The sequence below is a fragment of the Heptranchias perlo genome, chromosome 29, assembly GCF_035084215.1.
Source record: "Heptranchias perlo isolate sHepPer1 chromosome 29, sHepPer1.hap1, whole genome shotgun sequence".
Taxonomy (NCBI): domain Eukaryota; kingdom Metazoa; phylum Chordata; class Chondrichthyes; order Hexanchiformes; family Hexanchidae; genus Heptranchias; species Heptranchias perlo.
The window spans coordinates 24342215-24362219 of NC_090353.1; the positions used below are offsets into that span (position 1 = coordinate 24342215).

Here is a 20005-nt window from a genome sequence, read left to right on the forward strand (position 1 = left end):
TGAGCATGAGGAAATCCATCTTTACCTGCCCAGCCCAGCTCAGTTTTCCACTGGGCAGGTAGTGGTCACTATAGTACAGCATGGTTATTGAGTAGTTATACAGATTGTATCCATTGGGCACTCTAGCATTGGCATATAATGCATTGAATTTCAGACAATGTAGAAAAGACAATTCAAACAACAGCGAACAATTTATTGTTTTATTGTTCATATTTTAGTTAACAAAAGGCCATTTCACAGAAATGGGCTGTAAATCAGTGCAGATTTGATATAATAGTTACATTCTTTATAAACCTACACATAAACATTCAAAGAATAGTCTCATTATTCAATATTGTATTAACATATAGTTTACCATATCAGCATAAACACAGATATAACTGGGGTCATTTTCACTTTGGGATGTTTCAAAAATGGGGATTGGAGTGTAACGGGCGCCAGTTTTCCAAAGTGCAAATTATCCCCAACATCTCACAGGGCAGTTATTGTAATGATCAGAATAGAGTTTGCATATCATTACATTTTTGAAACCAGGCCAAATCAATTAGGGTGAAATTTGATGGTACTGTTCAATTTTTATCTTTTTTGATTTGGGTCACTCTGGCCAGTGAGAACCACAAACAGCTGGTGGAAATGGTCTAGATGGACAAGACTGCCTTATTGTTTGGAGATATGCAGGGAACAGAGTCAAGGCTATGACTCAGATAAGGCCAGAAATATACCTCATCCTCCATGCAAAAAACTATACTCCTCAGGTCACCAGATTATTGGTGACCGGGAGTGGTAAATTGTGCCCATTACTCCTGAACATGGAATCTTCTTTGAGTTGTGTTCTTTACACTTGGTCTCCTTTTGAATCTTTGGCATATATATTAAAATGTTAAAATCAGGTCGCAGGGATTTATTGGCTGTGGTACTTTTAGCACCAAGGACAAATAGTCACTATAAGGAACAAGCACAATGTGGTCCTTTTGCAAACTCACTGAGGTAGCAAAGCAGCATAGTTGTGTTTTTATAAAACATGCTATGAATATATAAATATTCACAAACTTTCATTTAATTTTGTAAAAATGATTATGCCACAAGTCAGCTCATATTACCACTTTCCCTCCACTGAAATTAATGCTGAGGCAGTTCCAAAAGCCATCTGTCTACCGAATATATTTTTCCTGCTTCTAGTCAGTGGGTGGGGGGAGAATGTAGAAAGATGAAATGATGTGTGGGAGTAAGTTACAGGGATATAAACACACGAGAGGTTCAGATGACATCACCTGATTGCTGTAGATTGGAACTAAAACATTGTTTGACTGTGTCACTCCCCTGAACCCCATCTCAGGTACTGTTTCGTTTTTGGTAAAGAAGTGTTTTTATTACAGATTTTCTGCATTCAAAGTATACAAGTTAGCCTGAATCTTGAAAAAGATAGGTTAGTCTTCATCAGATGATGAGTCACTACTAAAATGTTAACCCATACTCTTTGATAAGGATTGACCTGCTGTATATTGCCACTAATTCCAGGTTTTTATAGCTTTGCTTTGTACTACTTGAACTTTCTGCTTGGATCCTACTACAGATTTAGATCTTCTATAGTCAAATGTTTTGATTACCATGATAGTGGGCAATCATGCGTGTCAGGGATTCAGGGAATTGGTGTGACAGGGAGTGTTTAAGTATTTAAACAACGTAGAGACTCGGGATGGAACATTCAACTTTTGTAGGCGCATAAAACAGCTGGTAGCGGATCAGCCATTCGTTTAACTCCCCAGCTGAAGTTATAAGTTCCACTCTATGACTATTATTATATTGTCACCTCACAAGGAGGAGGACTTATTGTGAACCCAGTTTACACTGTTATTAACTGAGTACTATGTCTAACTACTTCAGATTCATAGCTAGTGAATCTCCTGTGGCTTTGCCCAGGGAAAGTCAGAATAAAGCGAACTTCCCACAAGAGTGCATTAATGATGCTGTGGTTGCAGATATGGAAAATCTGCAGCTTTTGGAGCTTAAGAAGCTCCATGGAGTGGTAGAACTGCAGAGCCACAGGAGGAGTGGCTGTGCTGTAGAATGGTGATGCCCCAAAAGGAGTTTGTACCATAAATAGCAAATTTAATATAGTATAGATATGATATAATACAGTGCACCTTAAAAGATAAATAAAAAAATACTGAATGGTATGTTTCAAAGAAACAAACCATTTGAAGCTTTTAACTCAAAAAAAGTTACATTATTTTTGTGAACATCATTTCCTGATTAAAGACAGTACTACATATAATCTCACTCATGTAGGAAGTGGTGGAGAAAAGTAACAGATGCTTGCTTACGTCTTTGCGACAGCCTTTAGCCTCCAGTTATTGCAGCTATTCACTTTATTCTACATCATTCTATTTTCAGGTAGAGCACTGCACTGTAGATTACACTGTCAAAACCCGATCACTTCATATTGGAATAAAATTGATCCAGCTATCGTTACTGCCTATAAATTCCACTTACCAACCAATACAGTTCTGCAGTCGTTTATTTCGAGCTTCATGACGAACTTACAGAATGCCTAATGCATAATAACTAAACTATGAATTTAGCTTGATAGCATTCCAAGCTTTTATGTAAATTCAAAACTATCTCCTGCTTTGTATTGCGAGACCAAATCATACGAGGCATAGGTCTGTCCTCAACAGCACTAATTTGCTTTGCATAGTTATTATACAACGGTACGTCTAAAAGTCCTTCACTGCATGAAATTTTCAAGGTCGTTGTGATTGGGAGCTCCTCGCAAGATTCACTGTTATCTTCAGTGCTTGCTAGTTCACAGTAGATCATCTTACAGTTAGCAGCTAGTCACCTGAGCAGCAAAACATTCTGACCAGCTACAAATCCTGTCAAGCAGGCTGGCACATCTGAAACTTGTCCACATTGGTTCAAACAAAATAGAAACAATGAGTGGCATTTGCCACAAAATAATAGTCAATATTTGACAAGTGTCTCCTTTTACATGGAGGGCACCACAAAAACAAACAATCGGCTTGCTACAAACTAATTGTGGGTTTAGAATATTATTCTATTTTGACAGTTAACGAAAATCAGTGTGTCCAACGGTGCCCACCAGTCAAACGCTTGATGTGAACCGGTGGACACCGCGTGATCGTGTTCCAGGGTCACCCGGCACGTACCAGTCCTTGGACACGTGGATAGTGCCTTGCACAGTATTGTTCCATCTTCACGTTTTTTTGTACCTACATAAAACACAAAAGAACGATACATGATAGTGGCCACGAAATATGGCATCCAACACTGGCTCTCTTTAACCCTTTGATAAGTGCAATAAGCTGTGTGTAATTACTCCAACTCTGCTTTTGTCAGTATTAGCCATGGCTTGGTGGTAGCACTCTCGGAGTCAGAAGGTTGTGGGTTCAAGTCCCACTTCAGAGACTTGAGTACAAAAATCCTGGCTGCAGTACTGAGGGAGTGCTGCACTGTCAGAGGTGCCATCTTTCAGATGAGACATTAAACTAAGACCCCATCTACCCTCTCAATTGGATGGAAAGAGATCACATGGCATTATTCGAAGAAGAGCAGGGATGGTCACCTGTGTCCTGGCCAATATTTATCCCTCAATCAACATCACTAAAAAAAAAGGTTATCTGGTCATATATCTCTGCTATTTATGGGACCTTGTTACATTTTAACAGTGACTACATGTCAAAAGTACTTTGTTGTCTGTAATAAACTTTGGGACGTCCTGAGGTTGTTAAATAAATGCAAGTTCCTTCTTTCTTTCGAATACCACATTAGAAATTACTTTTTGGTGCATTGTATAGACATTATAGCTTTATATAAGTAGCAGTAAATTGGATGGTATGCTGTTTTATAAGGACAGGAATATTATAACATGTAATGTACAATATATTATTCTGCTCCTAAAATAAAGTTGTTTCTTTTTAAGGTCACATAGTCCAACCGCTGTTGAGTAAATTCAAGGTAAGGTCAATCAGAATTTAATTAGATATGGTAGTGTAATAGTTATGTTACTAGATCAGTAATCCTGAGGCCTGGACTAATAATTGAAAGAACCAGAGTTCAAATCCCACCATGACAGTTTGAAAATTTGAATTCCTTTTAAATAAAAAGCTTGTACCATGAAGTGACAATGAAGCTACTGGGTTGTTGTAAAAGCCCAACTGGTTCACTACAAGTCCTTTAAAAAGGAAGGAAACCTGCCGTTCTTACCCGGTCTAGCCTATGTGTGACTCCAGTCTCATACCAATGTAGCTGACTCTTAACTGCCCTCTGAAGTGGTCTTAGCAAGCTGCTCAGTTGTATCAAACTATTAACAGCAGTTCAAGAAGGTAACCAACTACTATCTTCTCAGGGCAACTATGGATGGGCAATAAATGCTGGGGCTTTGCCAGTGATACCCACTGCTCAAAAATGAAAAAGAAAAAAGAAAAAAAATTGCTCTTTCGCTGTGATGGGAAATTTTCAGATTGGAAGGTTGCTGCAAATTTCAGAAATTAGGGTGAAATGCCTGTTTTTATTAAACTATGATTGCTAAGGTCAATCAGAGACTACTCCTAATGTCAATAAGGTATTTTCTGTTCCTGGGGAAGTTTCTCTTTATCTTACAAAGGATTAATTTGCTTGCATTTTTTTTAAAGTATGACACAAAATGGAATTTGAATATAGACAGATGTGATGTACAAATTACTCGCTAGACATAACATTTATTTTAAATATATTTTAAGCCGATCCCATGTGGCATTACTTATGGTACATCAGAAGCTACGTTGTTTTATAAGGATAGGAAACGTTAAACCATGTAATAGATTATTTTACTAAGATAGTAGAATGTTTTTTCAGGTCACACAGTGTTCAAATTTTGTTAAGTAAACACAGGTTCATGTCAAGATTTTAATTTTTGTTTGGTCAGAAAACTTTGGTGCGTGCTCGCAAGTTTCACACTGCAGGTCAGAAGTTGTTGTGCATGTGTGAAGTCTACAGGCACTAGATGTATCTTCTTTAATATATTATAGATTGATAGATAGATGTCTGTGTATGCAAGGGGCAGGTTCTTCAAAAAATCTGCAAAAATACCAAAATATTAGAGAGGCACTAAGGTATTCAGTATCTGAATAGTTAACACCTGAGGCAACTAAGTGTTTTATTCACATTAGAGAACGAGTATGGGAAAGCTGGCAGCTCACTGATGCTGTGTTGGTTTTATCTTGAACAGGATTAATTGCTAACTACACAGAGAAAAATCACACTGCAAGAGCCTCTGAAGAGATCTATTTGAAAAGAATAGAAAGCAACTTGCACTCTTTATGGAGATACAGAATTCACACAAAAAAAAACACATAATGGATAGCAGATTGTTTGGAAATATTCCCCATTTCCAAGAGTCCCTTCTTTTGTGTGTGTGTATGTGAGCCGGCCAATTGGTAATTAAGGCCATATCTTAAAATGAAACATGGAATCAGAGATTACTGGGAGAAGTGTTGGTTAAGATCAATATAACTGGATACAAAAGATTTCAATCTGCTCTGGCTATGGTCTTGAGAATTGGCATAGCAACGAGTAAAGGGGGAGGGGAAAGAAGAATTACTATTACTAGATTTCTAGCTATGTGACGTTATATATTCTCAGCTTCTAGAACACTATTACCCTTTCACCTGCATCACACCATCTTTCCCAAAAGAGGGTGGGATTTCGTGGCATCCTTGCCAACATTTATTCCTCACCCAACACCATTAAAACAGATTATCTGGTCATTAATCCCATTGCTGTTTTCCAGGACCAGTACACAAATTGGCTGCCGTGTTTCCCTACATAACGACAGTGGCTACACTTGCAAAAAAAAAGTACTTGATTGGCTGTGAAACACTTTGGGACCTTCTGAAGTTATGAAAGGTGCTATATAAATGCAAGTTCTTTCTTTCTATGGGCCAGATTTTGGTGTCAAAATGACAGTGAGGCTAATGGCACTCTTTTTTTTTATTCGTTCACGGGATGTGGGCATCGCTGGCAAGGCTGGCATTTATTGCCCATCCCTAATTGCCTCGAGAAGGGCAATTAGGGATGGGCAATCGCCGTTATTTATGCACAAATGCTACAGCTACTTCAGTTGAGGGGCAGATGTGCGGTTAAACTCAAATATCCAAACGTTGCTGTCCGAGATGTGCCGCTCGGCAGAAACGTCATCTCACTGTCTGCCTCACCATTGAAACGCATCAAATGGCAAGAAGTTGCAGTATTTGCGCGGTAGATATGAACTAAAATCACTACAGAAAGTTAAGTCTTGTCCATTCCATCTGAAGTACCCTTTTAATGACGTGATAAGTGTTAATTACTGCCATCCAACCTCTCTGGCACTGAAAATTAACTATAAGCATGGAGTCTCATTCTCTCAGGTTTTAATTGTTGTTGGAAATTTAAAAAAATGTAAAGTTTTTTTTAAAAACTTTTCCTTTGTCTTTTTTTTCCCCCTCAATCCAATCTTTCTTTCCTTCTCTATTTCTTTTTCTGTACCTGATTTGACATTGAATTCACCCACTAATTTACACTTCCTTCTCAGTCCTTGCGCTGGTTGTTTCACAATCCTTCAATCTGATTAGTTAAGGAGATACATAGTTGCTTACTCTGTTCACTCAGGTCCCAGATGCCGTTTCCCTCGCTGCGACGTTATCTGCTCGCACTTACAGCAACTTGCCACACAAAAAAATATAAAAACCTAAATGTGCAAGGGCAAGTCTAACCTGCCACAGCAAATTATGGCCCAAAATTATTTAATTCAAATTATCTGATAATTTTACTTTATTTTATAACTAATTCCTACTTTCCTATGTTAACTACACCACTTATTTCAGATTACTGATAATTCAAAAAAATTTTTTAAAAGATAGAACTCTGAATAAAGAGTAGATTTGTGAATTGTACTTCGAGTGGACTGACCTGATAACTCACGAGTGGCAAAGTTACAAGTGAGGTTTTTCAATATATTGGACCGGAAATTGCTCATAAAATAACGGTGAGCCGAACAACGCTCACCGTTATTCAGCAAATCGAAGAGCAAGTTCCAGCGACCGCACATGCACATCAAACGTGGAAATCCAGAACTTGCTCTTCCTGGTTCACCGGTAATCTAAAAGCTTCGCGTTAAAGGGACCTCACCGGTTCCAATCAATGGACCAGCGTGAACGTGCTCTCCTGCCCACCTGGAAACAAACTAATCATGCCACTAAAAAGGTACGCTAAGTTTTTTTTAATGCCTAAACTAATTTTTAAATGGCGTGGTGAGTATTAATGACTGCCAAACAACCTCTCTGGCACTGAAAACTAACTTTTAAAAAATGTGGAGTCTCATTACTCCTGATTTTAATAGCTTTTGGAAATTTTAAAAATTACAATTTTTAAAACTTTCTTTCTCTCTCTTTTATCTCAGTCTTTTAATCCTACTCTCTCTTTCACTTTCTCAATCTCATATCATAGTACATTTATTAACCTTAGCAGACACTTTCTGGTTTTTAGTCTGTGCGGTTTGTCAATCAGTTTCACTTCCTGATTCTCACAGCCTGGCTTGCTTCAAGCTGATTGGTTGAGGGGACACAGATCCTTTCCCCGCTCACACAGCCCAGGAAAGAGTGCTGCTGTTTTTTGAAATCACAATTCAAGGAAGTTGCCGCCATAAAGAATGCGGCAATATGTGAATTTAAATCTAATGAGCAGCGAGCACTGCTGGTCTGCCGCTCAGAGCAGTTTACGGGCCAATAAGTGGGTTACCATTATACCTCACACATATTCTATCTGAATCAGAGTGTAATTTGGATGCAGTGCAATTACTAATTAAGGTAATTAGTAATTGCACTGCAATGTTGTAGGCCTAAATCATTTATATTTTGAATACAATATTAATCTTCCAAGGAAAAAAGTTCCTGTAATTAGAATGTGACGTGGCGATGTAACCAAATATTACATGGCATTTATATGATTTACGGTGTAACTATCCAAAAGAACAATGGTGTGATAGTAGTTAAACACAATCTTTGCTCTTGTGAAACAAGGTCATCAGAACCTCTCAACTGAATTGCTGCTTTTTCAAAAGGCACAAAGTACAGCAGTTAAAGAAAAACGAAACTGATCTTTGAACAGACAATGGGAGCTTATTTTACCCTTCTGTGCAGAGAGGAATGATGCTATCAAAGCCTCAAACCTAATTGCCTTGGCTTTCACAATGAGAGATTTTCATTGCTTTATAACAGTGCTCAGTACAGATGAGTGTTTAATGTACAGATCACAAGACATGCTTAACTATTCTATCAGCCTTCTTGCAGAATGCAATTCATTTTTAAATGATTCTGGGGCTTTTGCCTCTACCTGGAAGTCTATTCCATACATTGATCACAATTTTTGTGAAGAATTTCATAGTATCAATCCTGAATTTACCTTTTATTAGTTTGAACCTGTGCCCCTTGTCCTACTCCTACAATTTAATAATCCACATTTACCTTTTCCATACCCTTAACTATCTTATATAACTCTAAGATCACTTCTCATGTTTCCTTTCCAGGCTGAAAAGCCCAAGTTTCTCTAGTCTTATTAGTCTCTGACTTCTGACACTACGCATCAAACAACAACAAAGCGCCTTTAAAATGTCCCAAGGCGCTTCACAAGAGTGTTATCAAACAAAATTTGACATTGAGCCGCATAAGGCAATGTTAGGACAGGTGACCAAAAGCGTGGTCAAAGAAGCAGCATCTTAAAAAAGGAGAGAGGGATAGAGAGGCGAAGAGGTTTAGGGAGGGAATTCCAGAGCTCAAGGCCTAGGCAGCAGAAGGCACAGAGAGTGTCTCTTCTCTGTATTGACTCCAGTGCTTGTATGTCTTTGTGACCAGAAATGGACACGGTACATTGGTACGATCTGACCAGAGTACTGTACAGTTTGTTCACAAGTTCTTCTGACTTACTGAATGGCCTAGAATTTGCTGTGACTGGTCAATGAATGAATTGTTTGCTAGATTTGTCCTTGCCCGTTTAATTTCCATGAGATTTTGCACTGTAAGTGTAAGATGGAAATGGAGCAGCGCCCACTACAGGGCATCTGGGACCTGAGTAAACAGGTCAAGCAACTGTGTACCTCATTAACCAGATTGAAGGATTGTTAAATTAACAGCAGAGTCAGAACAAGAAAGTGTAAGTTAGAATAGTGAATTCAATGTCAAATTAGATATAGGAAAAGAAATAAAGGAAGGAATGATTGGATTAAGAGAGAAAAAAGACAAAGAAAAAGTAAAATAAAATTTTAATTTAATCTTTTAAAAAAATTCTCCAACAATTAAAACCTGAAAGAATGAGACTCCACACTTGTAATAGTTAATTTTCAGTGCCAGAAAGATTGTTAATTACTGCCAAACACTTATGTTGTTAAAAAGGGTACTTAGACTGAAATGGACAAGCCCTAATTTTCTCTGTGACAAAAATTCACCATGCGAGTACAGGAACTTTATGCCGTTCAATGCACCTGAACATTGAGTTAGATAGCAGTATACAGTTATTGCGAAGCTAACAGCAGAGCAGTGCATCACAAACAGCAACTTCCAGATTTTCACGTTTAACTGCGCATCTGCCCTCGCTTGAAGTTGCTGTGCGATTTGCGCATAAATAACGGTGAGTGCAGTTAGCCTCACCATTATGATGACAGCAAATTCTGGGCCATTGTTTTGACTCTGTAGCTCAACATTCTATTGGCTTTGTCGAATGATGCTCTGCATTGGTTGGACATGTTGTGTCAAGTCTACTAAAACTAAAATCTCTTTCAACTTCTTATCCATAGCTATTTCAACACCATTCATGTAAGCTGCCTACTTTTCCTTCCTGCATGTAGTACTTTACATTAGTCTGTATTAAATTTCAGCTCCCATTGTTCGGCCCTCATATATTTTGTCCAACTCATTCGGTAAATTCTCAGTTACCTCCTCTGATTGCACTGCCTCTAGTTTGGTATCATGTGCAAATCGGACCAGTTTACATAGAGTTTCTGTGTAAATTAGAAATAGTAGTGGAGCCAACACTGAGCTCTGGGGCACCCATTCAGTACTCCCTCCCCCTCAGCCCCCACCACCTTGAAAACTTTTTTTTTAAAGTCAACTTCTTATCCATTCCCAAGGTATACCCTGAATTCCCCTCAGCTTTGCATTTGACTAGTAGCCTTTCGCCTTATGTAATTAACGAAATGGAATCACATTGCTTCAATAACAAGAGTCTAAACGGGGTAGAGAAGCAAAGGATCTCGGGGTGCAGAAACACAAATCACTAAAAGTAGCGACACATGTTAATAAGGCCATAAAAAAGGCAAATCAAGCACTGGAGTTCATTTCTAAAGGGATTGAATTGAAAAGCAGAGAAGTTATGTTAAACTTGAATAGAACCTTGGTTAGAGCACACTTGCAGTACTGTGCACAGTTCTGGTCTCCATATTATAAAAAGGACAGGTGAAGGTGGTACAAAAAAAAATTCACAAGGAAGATACCAGGACTGAGAAGATATCCTTATCATGAAAGACTAAACAGGCTGGGGCTCTTTTCCCTAGAAAAGAGAAGGCTGAGGGGCTGACCTGAAAGAGTAGAGGTAGAGAAAATATTTCCAAAACTAGAGGTCATCAATACAAGATAATCGCTAATAAATCCAATAAGAAATTCAGGAGAAACATCTTTACCCAAAGAGTGGTAAGAATGTGGAACGCCCTACCACAAGGAGTAGTTGAGGCAAATAGCAGAGATGCATTTAAGGGGAAGTTAAATAAGCACACAAAAGGAGAAAGGAATAGAAGGGTATGCTGATAGGAGTAGATGAAGTAGAGAGAGAGGCGGCTCGTGTGGAGCATAAACCCCGGCATAGACCAGTTGAGCTGAATGGCCTGTTTCTGTGCTGTTGACTCAGTGTATCTCAAGAGTTCTGAAATGATGCAATTATAATGGACTAGAATTGAAAGTGACTATCACATAAAATTGGGAAAGATGTTTGTGCACTTCACAAATCAGTATCTGGTTTGGTCTTTCAATCGGATTCCTTACAAACCCCCTGCCTGACATGCTGTATCAGTGTAATGTGAGTGCAAGGGAGTGCCCAAAGGACAGTTCTCCACAGGGCTAAAGTTAAATGAGGATATTTCCCAACAGGTAGGATTATTTTTTATGCAAATAAATTGAAGTACTTTATATATTTCTTCTTTAAGCATTTGGGGAGGGTTAGTACCTCTGCAGTGTTACAAGTGGATGGTAAACAATCTGATATGAAGGGATTATTGCTTCTACTGAGTGTGCAGATTCTCTGTTGCACTGCATTGGGTATTTGTTGCTTTTAGGAGTAGCCTTGAATGTTTCAGCCACGCAAATACTCCATGCAGCTGGCAAGATGGCACAGGGCTTTTAAAAGACCATCAGTTTTATTGGAGCAGTTAGTGCACTTACTGGCTGTGCGCATGAAGATCTGGCCAGGCTCCCATGGACATCAGCTGCTCCTCGATAGCCACAATTCTGAAGCCAATGTAGCCTGAAGAAATCAGCAACAGTAGCACTCTGCAATTGAAAAATAAGACTAGATTAAAGGATAGATTCCTGATAACTTAACGCAGGTCATTTATTGAAAAACTTGTAGTAAAAACATCACAAATCATTAATCCTCTTTTGCAAGCATCATCCCACATCAGAAACATTGAACGTGTTACTTGCACAGTATATTCTGTAGTGATAGTTACAGATGCCACATAATGATTTCAAGTATATAGTCTAAGCTCACAGTTTAGACAATGGCTGTAAAATACTTGAGGTTTATCTATGCTCTATCACATCACCTGTATTTGTAAATTACTTTCACGCATTCAGTCTTAATTTATTGCTCCCTGAAAAAATGTTTTGTCAAATTTAGAATATGAAGCTAGTTTCTGGCTATCAGGCAGCCGACTGGCGGAATGCTCGGGCCAGCCGCCAAATAGTGCCAACATGAGGCCCAGGCCTCATTACCATTACCCTGGCGGGCTGGGGGAAATAGGCTCCCCGGAGTAGCCCACCAGCTGAAGGACAGTGTAATATTGGGCAGCCCGGCCTGGAAGAGATAGGTTCAGTAGGGGTAGGCAGCAATAGCTCAGGTTATTTTTGTGCCACTTGTTGGAACATTCCTGCTCCTCCTGACCCCACAGAAATAAATAACAACTTACCTTTGGGCCCCTCTTCAACTTAACTGCCAGTTCTGAAATGCCCTAAAATGGCAATCGGTGTCCTATAAAGGTCAGAGGGCCCCAATTTGCATATTAAAGGGCCTAGCGCCTGAAACAGGTGGGCGCTTCTGCCACCCCAGTGGTAGTTCCCTTTTGAAGATGGCAGCATCTGGAGCACTGACTAGTTTCAAGCAGCTACTCCCCTATTTATGCTGGGAAGCCCAAGTTAAAATCTAAGCCATGGATTCTTCTGGTTTTTAATCTTGGTGATAATTACCCAATGAGTATTCTTTGTCAAAAAAAAACAGCTGTAGGTTCCCTTAAACTTTACAAAGCCTATTAAGTGGTTCTATTTACAATGATGTACAATACATACAGCAGGACATAGATGATGATGAGTGTGTTAATGGTGGTCGATTCATGAAATGCAGCAAATGATTTCACCTTCTGAGTCACTTTCCCGAACCAGGACGCACCTGCAAGGGGGATAAAGGACAACACAAAATGTGAAGGTTACTGCGAGCAAGTGCGTCTAAAATTATCAATTTTCTCAAAGTAGCAATTTATCTCATTGTATTTTTTTGGAGAAAAATCTCCATTATCACAGTTTAGGTTGGAAACAGGGTTTTAGTTTGAAAATAGTGCTTCTTCCTAAAAAGGATCGACCGCTTATGGAAAACCAATTTAATCCTCTCGATGCTCAAAGACAAGAAATGTTTTTAAAATTATTCAAAATACAGTACATCCTCATTACAATTCTTTCACATATACTGAGAGCTTGTTTATAATGTATTGAGCTCTGTATTTTTCTTCTTCTGCAGTGCGTGATGCAGCTCTGTAACTGTACACAATGGCTTCATACACTGTCACCATTTTGATATGGAATCCTATCAGAGTTCAGATTTTACTTACCTAGGTTGCTTATACCTCAAACATGAGCTTTCAAAGGTTCCCAAACAAGGCATGAAAATGAGAATTTACCACATTTAGCTTTTTGTTGCTGAATGATAAAAGACAACTTAATGTTAAGATTCTGAGGGGGATTGACAGGGTAGATGCCGAGAGGTTGTTTCCCCTGGCTGGAGAGTCTAGAACTAGAGGGCATAGTGTCAGGATAAGGAGTCGGCCATTTAAGACTGAGATGAGGAGGAATTTTTTTCCACTCGGAGGGTGGTGAATCTTTGGAATTCTTTACCTCAGGAGGGCTGTGGATGCTGAGACATTGAGTATATTCAAGGCTGAGATTGATAGCTTTTTGGACTCTAGGGGAATCAAGGAATACGGGGATCAGGCAGGAAAGTGGAGTTGAGGCTAAAGATCAGCCATGATCTGATTAAATGGCAGAGCAGGCTTGAGGGGCCGTATGGCCTACTCCTATTTCTTATGTTGTATTGGAGGGCTCTTTCATGAGGGTCCTAATTCAAACCCAAAAAGTTATTGTAGCTTTTCACAATTTTTTTTGCTCAAAATGTAATTTTTTTTAACCCTTCGTTATGCTTTCTCTTGCATGCAACAGGATTTCCTCAGAGGACAGCCTGCTCCTAATCCTTTGTAAGTGCCAGAAGGAGTGAAAGTGCACTCAGCTAAATTTGCTCTCCTGGTTTTTCCTTTATCAATCCATATGCAAAAATGCCCCTCCTGTTTGGCACCATTGTTTGCCACGTGGGGAAGCTTCGGCATGAAGTTGCATCCTACTAATCTGTGATCCAGTGTAGTAGGACATCAATATGTGCTACCACCCTGTTTATATATATATAAAAAAAATCACAAATAGAAATGATTATACCTTTTTGAGTTAAAAATGCTAGACAGGATTAACAGGGGAGCGGTCATGTTGGTGGGAAATGTAACAGCAGCAGTGTCCATTGTCACTGAAGAGAAAAAGCCAGTCTCTCAAACAGAGATGGGATGTCATTTATCCACGAACTGTCCAACATCCCAGTATACCTTGTATTTTCATTCACGCATAATGGAAGCTCATTTTATAGCAGTCTCTGTGCTGAAGTAATACAGTACCATATATGAACCACTTATCCAAGTTTTTAAAATTTATCTGAATTGGGGAGGGGGGTGGAGGAGGAGGGGAGAGATTGTTTGGCTAAGCAGTATTTCACTACAGGTGAAAATCAATTGAATTTAGCAGACTTAATAGATTTCGTAGAAACAATAGCAAATAGGAACAGGAGTAGGCCATTCAGCCCTTCGAGCCTGCTGCGCCATTTAATATGATCATGACTGATCCTCTATCTCAATACCATATTCCCACTCTCTCCCCATACCCCTTGATGCCTTCTAGAAATCTCTCTCTCTCCTTCTTAAATATATTCAGTGACTTGGCCTCCACAGCCTTCTGTGGTAGAGAATTCCACAGGTTCACCATCCTGAGTGAAGAAATTTCTCCTCATCTCAGTCCTAAATGTCCTACGCTGTATCCTGAGACTGTGACCCCCTCGTTCTAGACCCCCCAGCCAGGGGAAACAGCCTCCCTGCATCCACTCTGTCTAGCTCTGTCAGAATTTTATACATTTCAATGAGATCCCCTCTCATTCATCTAAACTCTAGTGAATACAGGCCTAGTCGACCCAATCTCTCCTCATATATTGAAATTGATTCCTGGGATGGCAGGATTGTTGTAAGGACATTTCTATTGCAGTTATTTCTCTACATTAGCTGTGAAAGCTGTTTGGAAATCAACTGATTCAGTTTCAGTATTTAATTATTTTCGCTTTCTCAGATTTTAGCCTACAATCAAGATGGCTTGCTGCCGAACCTCTGGCTACACTCATACAATTGTAAACAATTTTACAACACCAAGTTATAGTCCAGCAATTTTATTTTAAATTCACAAGCTTTCGGAGGTTTCCTCCTTCCTCAGGTGAACGAAGGAGGAAGGAGGAAGCCTCCGAAAGCTTGTGAATTTAAAATAAAATTGCTGGACTATAACTTGGTGTTGTAAAATTGTTTACAATTGTCAACCCCAGTCCATCACCGGCATCTCCACATCATGGCTACACTCATACAAACACAGAACTGCTTACTTCATCCTGAATGCATGATAACAAGGAGGAACCTCAATTTGCTACCGTCGTGCCAGTTATGTGGTAAATGATCCTTACCATTGTAGCATGAAGTTCCCTCATCGAGCTGACCTTCCTGCTCTTTGTTCTCTTTACAAAGAACAGTCCCATTTCTAGTTGTATGATCGGCATCTGTGGGAGGCACATAATGAAAAGGCACATGGTCAAGGACTGCTGCTGGGCAAGAGGCATTTCACTGTAAAACCTGATAAGCATCAGAGTAACTGACAAAAAAAATCCCACAGAAAATGCTGGAAACAGGCAGCATCTGTCAAGGGAAAATATTAACTTTTCAGACATGCACTTCATCAGAATCGGAAAATATTACAGATGAGCTGCTTACAAGAAGGAACAGAGCAAGGGAAAAGGGAAGAAAAAAAGCGTACATACATGCAAGAGAAGGAATGAGCTGGGGGTACAGCGGTTAGGTGAACAGGAGTTGACTGGGCTGGGTGTGCCTTTGTCGTGTCAGACGTAATCACAAGAGGTTTGTGAATCAATTTCATAAACAATGATATTTGCCCGGATATTTACAGGGAGGTGGGGAGGCTGAAAACGGCACGAGGTGCTCTGTGTCCATCTGCTGGTCCCCGCCCACTTGCGTCTGCAGACAGAGGTGATCACACCTTGCTTTGCCTTACAATTAGTGCGTGCGAGGGTTTCCAACTCAAGGTTGGTTGTGGCAGCAGGCAAAATGGTACAGATGAAGCGAGATGATCTGACTAACCAGTTCTTTGGAAGCACCCTAATCGTCGCATGTCAAGTTTTACATGAATGAAGGCTAAGTTTAGGGTGCTTCCAAAGATCGTCACGCTTCATCTGTGCCATTTTGCCTGCTGCCACAGCCAACCTTGAGAGGTGGAACCCCTGCATGCAGTAATTGTAGAGCAAAGCAAGGTGTGACCACCTCTGTTTGCAGATACAGTTGGGTGAGGACCAACGGATGGACACAGAGCACCTCTTGTACATCCCAAACTATCTGCCCTCCATTCGGTGGTCCTTCTTTTCTTCCTAGCACCTCACATCAGGGGAGTCCTATTAGGAAACTCATTGATGGCAATAATGTTGCTCTAGCAAAGAAACAATTGGCACAAAGGCTCATGATAGCACTTGTGTGTTAAACATTAAACAAAGATCACATTACACAGATGGTTTACAACAATCTAATAGTGTAATCTTTCAAGATTAGGAAAGTAACAATTTATTGCACTTTATGATGGAGCTTACAATACAATAAACACAATTAAGGGCTAGTATTACAAATACATGCTCCTGCCAGGAAGCCTCACCCACTAGAACGACATTTGGGAAATGGTGGGCATGCTGCAGTTAAAATAAATGGATGAAAAATTACAGGAAGCATGTGCAATTTCCTGATTTGCATTCTCAGCTGGCAAAGGTCCCCACTGGGAGCACGCACACTCAATTTATCAAACCTAGTTGTTTAACAGATAGATGTGGTGCCATTTCTGAAACCATGCATAGAAGCTCAAGCCATCTTTCTTGTCATCATTCAAGTGCCCTGAACCCTTCACACAGAAGTGTTACGTTCAGAGTTTTTTGAACTGGAAGCTGGCTAGTTCAAGCAATGGAAGGATCGGGCTTGTTAACAGATGGCCACGAATTCCAGTTCCAATTGCTGCCTGTAACTGCAACTAGTTTGCTTCGGTAGCTGGACTGACTGATGATTACTGTACAGATATAAGACATTTAGGGAAGGAAGGGAGAGACAGGAAAAAGTAAATGATTGACCAGGACATTTCCTGCAGCTCAGAGTGGCATCTAAAATGGAAGTGATGACGAGCTCTCCAGATCATACGGTGCTTTACAGAGACTTCTTCAAATCTAAACTACTTCACAAAATCTTCATCTTTTTCAGACAGTTATTTGGTCCCTACATTACAAATACATTTTAAGGTTGCTAACCTGTGCTTGGCGTTGACTCTGGGGAATCTTGACGGCAATCGGTGGCGTCAACATCATCCAGATCTTGGCTTTTTTGTTCCAAGCTGGAATGATTCAACTGCTGAAAAAAAAAAGCCTTTATTATAAGTAAAGATTATCTCTAATAATCAGCCTAGTATTATTAATTGGAATTCATTATTGAATCTGGTTTTGTCTAAAACTTAACATTTTGCGGTCAATCTTAAATAGCAGTACAAGACTGCAAAACGTAAAGCAAATAATCGCATTTGGGTGCTTTATATCATACATTAATACTAGAACTAGGACTGGAAACCAGTGTTACTGAAATCATTTTAATTAAGTAGCTGCAGTAAACTTTCTTACCAACGATTTTTGGGAATCAGCACTATAACTGTTTTCAAGTGGTGAAACCTGAGGGCTATTGCAGGAACTTCCATTCTGGAAAGCATATTTCATTATTAACATAAATAAATAAAACACAAGTGCAATTCAATAGTTAGTTCTTATTATAGTGCTCACAAGGTAATGGCAATTCCATAGTTTAAACACATGCAATGAATAGAGTTTTATACAGTAGGTCTCCAAAACACAAGATTGTTATTTTTAATAATAAAATCAGTAGTGATTGAAAAACTACCTCGAGATGGGCACAAACGGTCTTCAGAACTTTCAAAGTCATGTCTCTTGACCGTAATGATGCAAACAAATGCTGCAAAAGTCAAAACAAAATTAATTTTCAGGACAGTTGTTTGCTATATCAACTTTAGCTTGGATTTAAATAAAACCACTTGAAATACACAATTTGCAATGTGAAACAGATTTCAAGTCACAGCATGTTCTAAATAAACAAGATAATGACAGAAACATGGTTTTGTCAGTGTACAATACTCCCTCATATTCTACAGCTGTAGGTTGTTAATTCTGGATCATTGATCGTTGAGAATTTGAATTCAGTTTCAATAAAAAGCTGGTATCAGTAAAAGTGGCCATGAAGCTGCCAGATTTTCATTAAAAACTCATGTTCACTAATGTCCTTTAGAGAAGGAAACCTGCCGTCCTTACCTAGTCTGGCCTTTACGGGACTCCAGTCCCACATCAACGTGGTTGACTTTTAACTACCCTCTGAAGGAGCCTAGCAAGCCACTCAGTTGTAACAAACTGCTGACACCCTACCAAACAGCATTGTGGGAGCATCTTCACCACACAGACTGTAGCAGTTCAAGAAGATCTACCACCACCTTCTCAGGGCAACTAGGAATGGGAAATAAATGCTGGCCTTGCCAGTGACACCCACATCCTGAGAATTAATATATTTTTAAAAAATGGACATTGGTAGACTCACTCTGACATCAGGTCAGACTCTGACTTCAGATTCAGGCTGCAGTATTGGTGTGAAGCAAATCATTTCACACTGATGCTGCTGCTGTAGTGTAAATGCATCTTCAAAATGTTAGAAATGCACTATGGAGTCATCTATATCCAAAACAGAAAGACAGGTTAATATTTCAGACCGTTCTTTTCATCAGAATCTGAAACATTTAGCTGTCTTTCTCTTTCAGATGCAGACTGTTTTTAAATTACTTTTTAAAATCTCTTAATCAACAAACTTCTGAGCTGGGAAAAATGATCAAAAGAACACATCTCTAGCCTGCCTTTATATAAAATTTGATACTTAGAAAAAATAATTTTCAAGGATTCGGTTCAGAGCTTGGAAATTTCATGCAAACATCACTCTTTTCAACATAACTCCCTCTGCTCAAAGAGTACGAATGAATGGAATCTGAGTAATGAAACTTGCCTTATCTCCTTCTGTGGTCTTGATACACAGGGCATTGGGGACAAGAAGAGCTGTGTTCTGCTTCTTCAACAGAATCACTTCAGTGACAGGAACAACAAGCTAAACATACAGACAGAAGGAAGTGTTAATGCTCCTTATTCTGCTACTTTACCCACTTTACACCCTTTTCCATCAGATGTAATTCTTCTTTAGCATAACCTCTTGCTTCCATGTTCCCTTCCTTCCAACGAAAGGTGAATAAAGGGATCAGGATACCTCATTTACTAATTCAGCAAACGCTGATGGAGCAAGTAGCTTCCCCTTCTCCCAGAGAAGCCAATTGCTCTTGTTCCATGAGGCATCGACCTTAAAGCCTAACTAAGAATGGGAATTACATTACACAAAAGTAGACATCAGATCCAACTATCACCCATTGCTGCAGACATAATTTATTTCAGGGCACATATAGTAAAACTTAAGGCTTTTAAAAACGGACATACCTTGGTTTCTTTTAAAATGCTGCTGTAGAAACAGATGTAATTATCCGACACATACATCTTGCCATGGTATGGGACTTCCTTATGCAAGGCACATTTGAAACCTATTGGGAAATAAGACCTGGTTACATAACTAAGCCATATAAACACCTGCAAAATCTAGAGTGCAATGATCATAGGTGCTACATCCAGATCTGAGAACATTATCTTTAATTTCATCTCAATTTTAACAAAGTCTATACAATTCAAAAATAGACAGTTCGAGAAAATCTTTTCCATTCCACATCATTAATGATCTTCTACAAAACTAGGACATGGAGTGTTACAGAATACTAACAGCACGCAGACACATATTAGCCTTGGAATCTCCAGCCCCTGTCCACCCCAGATATAGAAACTTACTGTCAATCACATTCTCATTCTCAGGAATGTCTGTAAACTGTTTGTGGAACGTGGCATTTGACTTGAAAATCTAAAAAATCAATTTTGAAAAAAGAAAATCTTAGTTGGATCAGAGATA

At 39.3% G+C, this 20005-nt stretch overlaps 1 protein-coding gene across 1 annotated transcript in view; it reads right to left on the reverse strand.

The window, feature by feature from the left end:
* Positions 1-200: 200 nt before the first annotated feature.
* The window catches only part of si:zfos-943e10.1 (GRAM domain-containing protein 2B), an 84653-nt gene continuing 64848 nt past the window's right edge, over positions 201-20005 (reverse strand). The window contains exons 9-18 of the mRNA XM_067968625.1: positions 19888-19957; positions 19489-19589; positions 19010-19108; positions 17849-17920; positions 17575-17649; positions 17212-17311; positions 15325-15417; positions 12585-12684; positions 11463-11570; positions 201-3233 (exon numbers count right to left, since the gene is read on the reverse strand). Coding sequence (XP_067824726.1) covers positions 3218-3233; positions 11463-11570; positions 12585-12684; positions 15325-15417; positions 17212-17311; positions 17575-17649; positions 17849-17920; positions 19010-19108; positions 19489-19589; positions 19888-19957 — 834 coding nt within the window. The 3' untranslated portion in view covers positions 201-3217. The remainder of the gene's footprint in view (positions 3234-11462; positions 11571-12584; positions 12685-15324; positions 15418-17211; positions 17312-17574; positions 17650-17848; positions 17921-19009; positions 19109-19488; positions 19590-19887; positions 19958-20005) is intronic.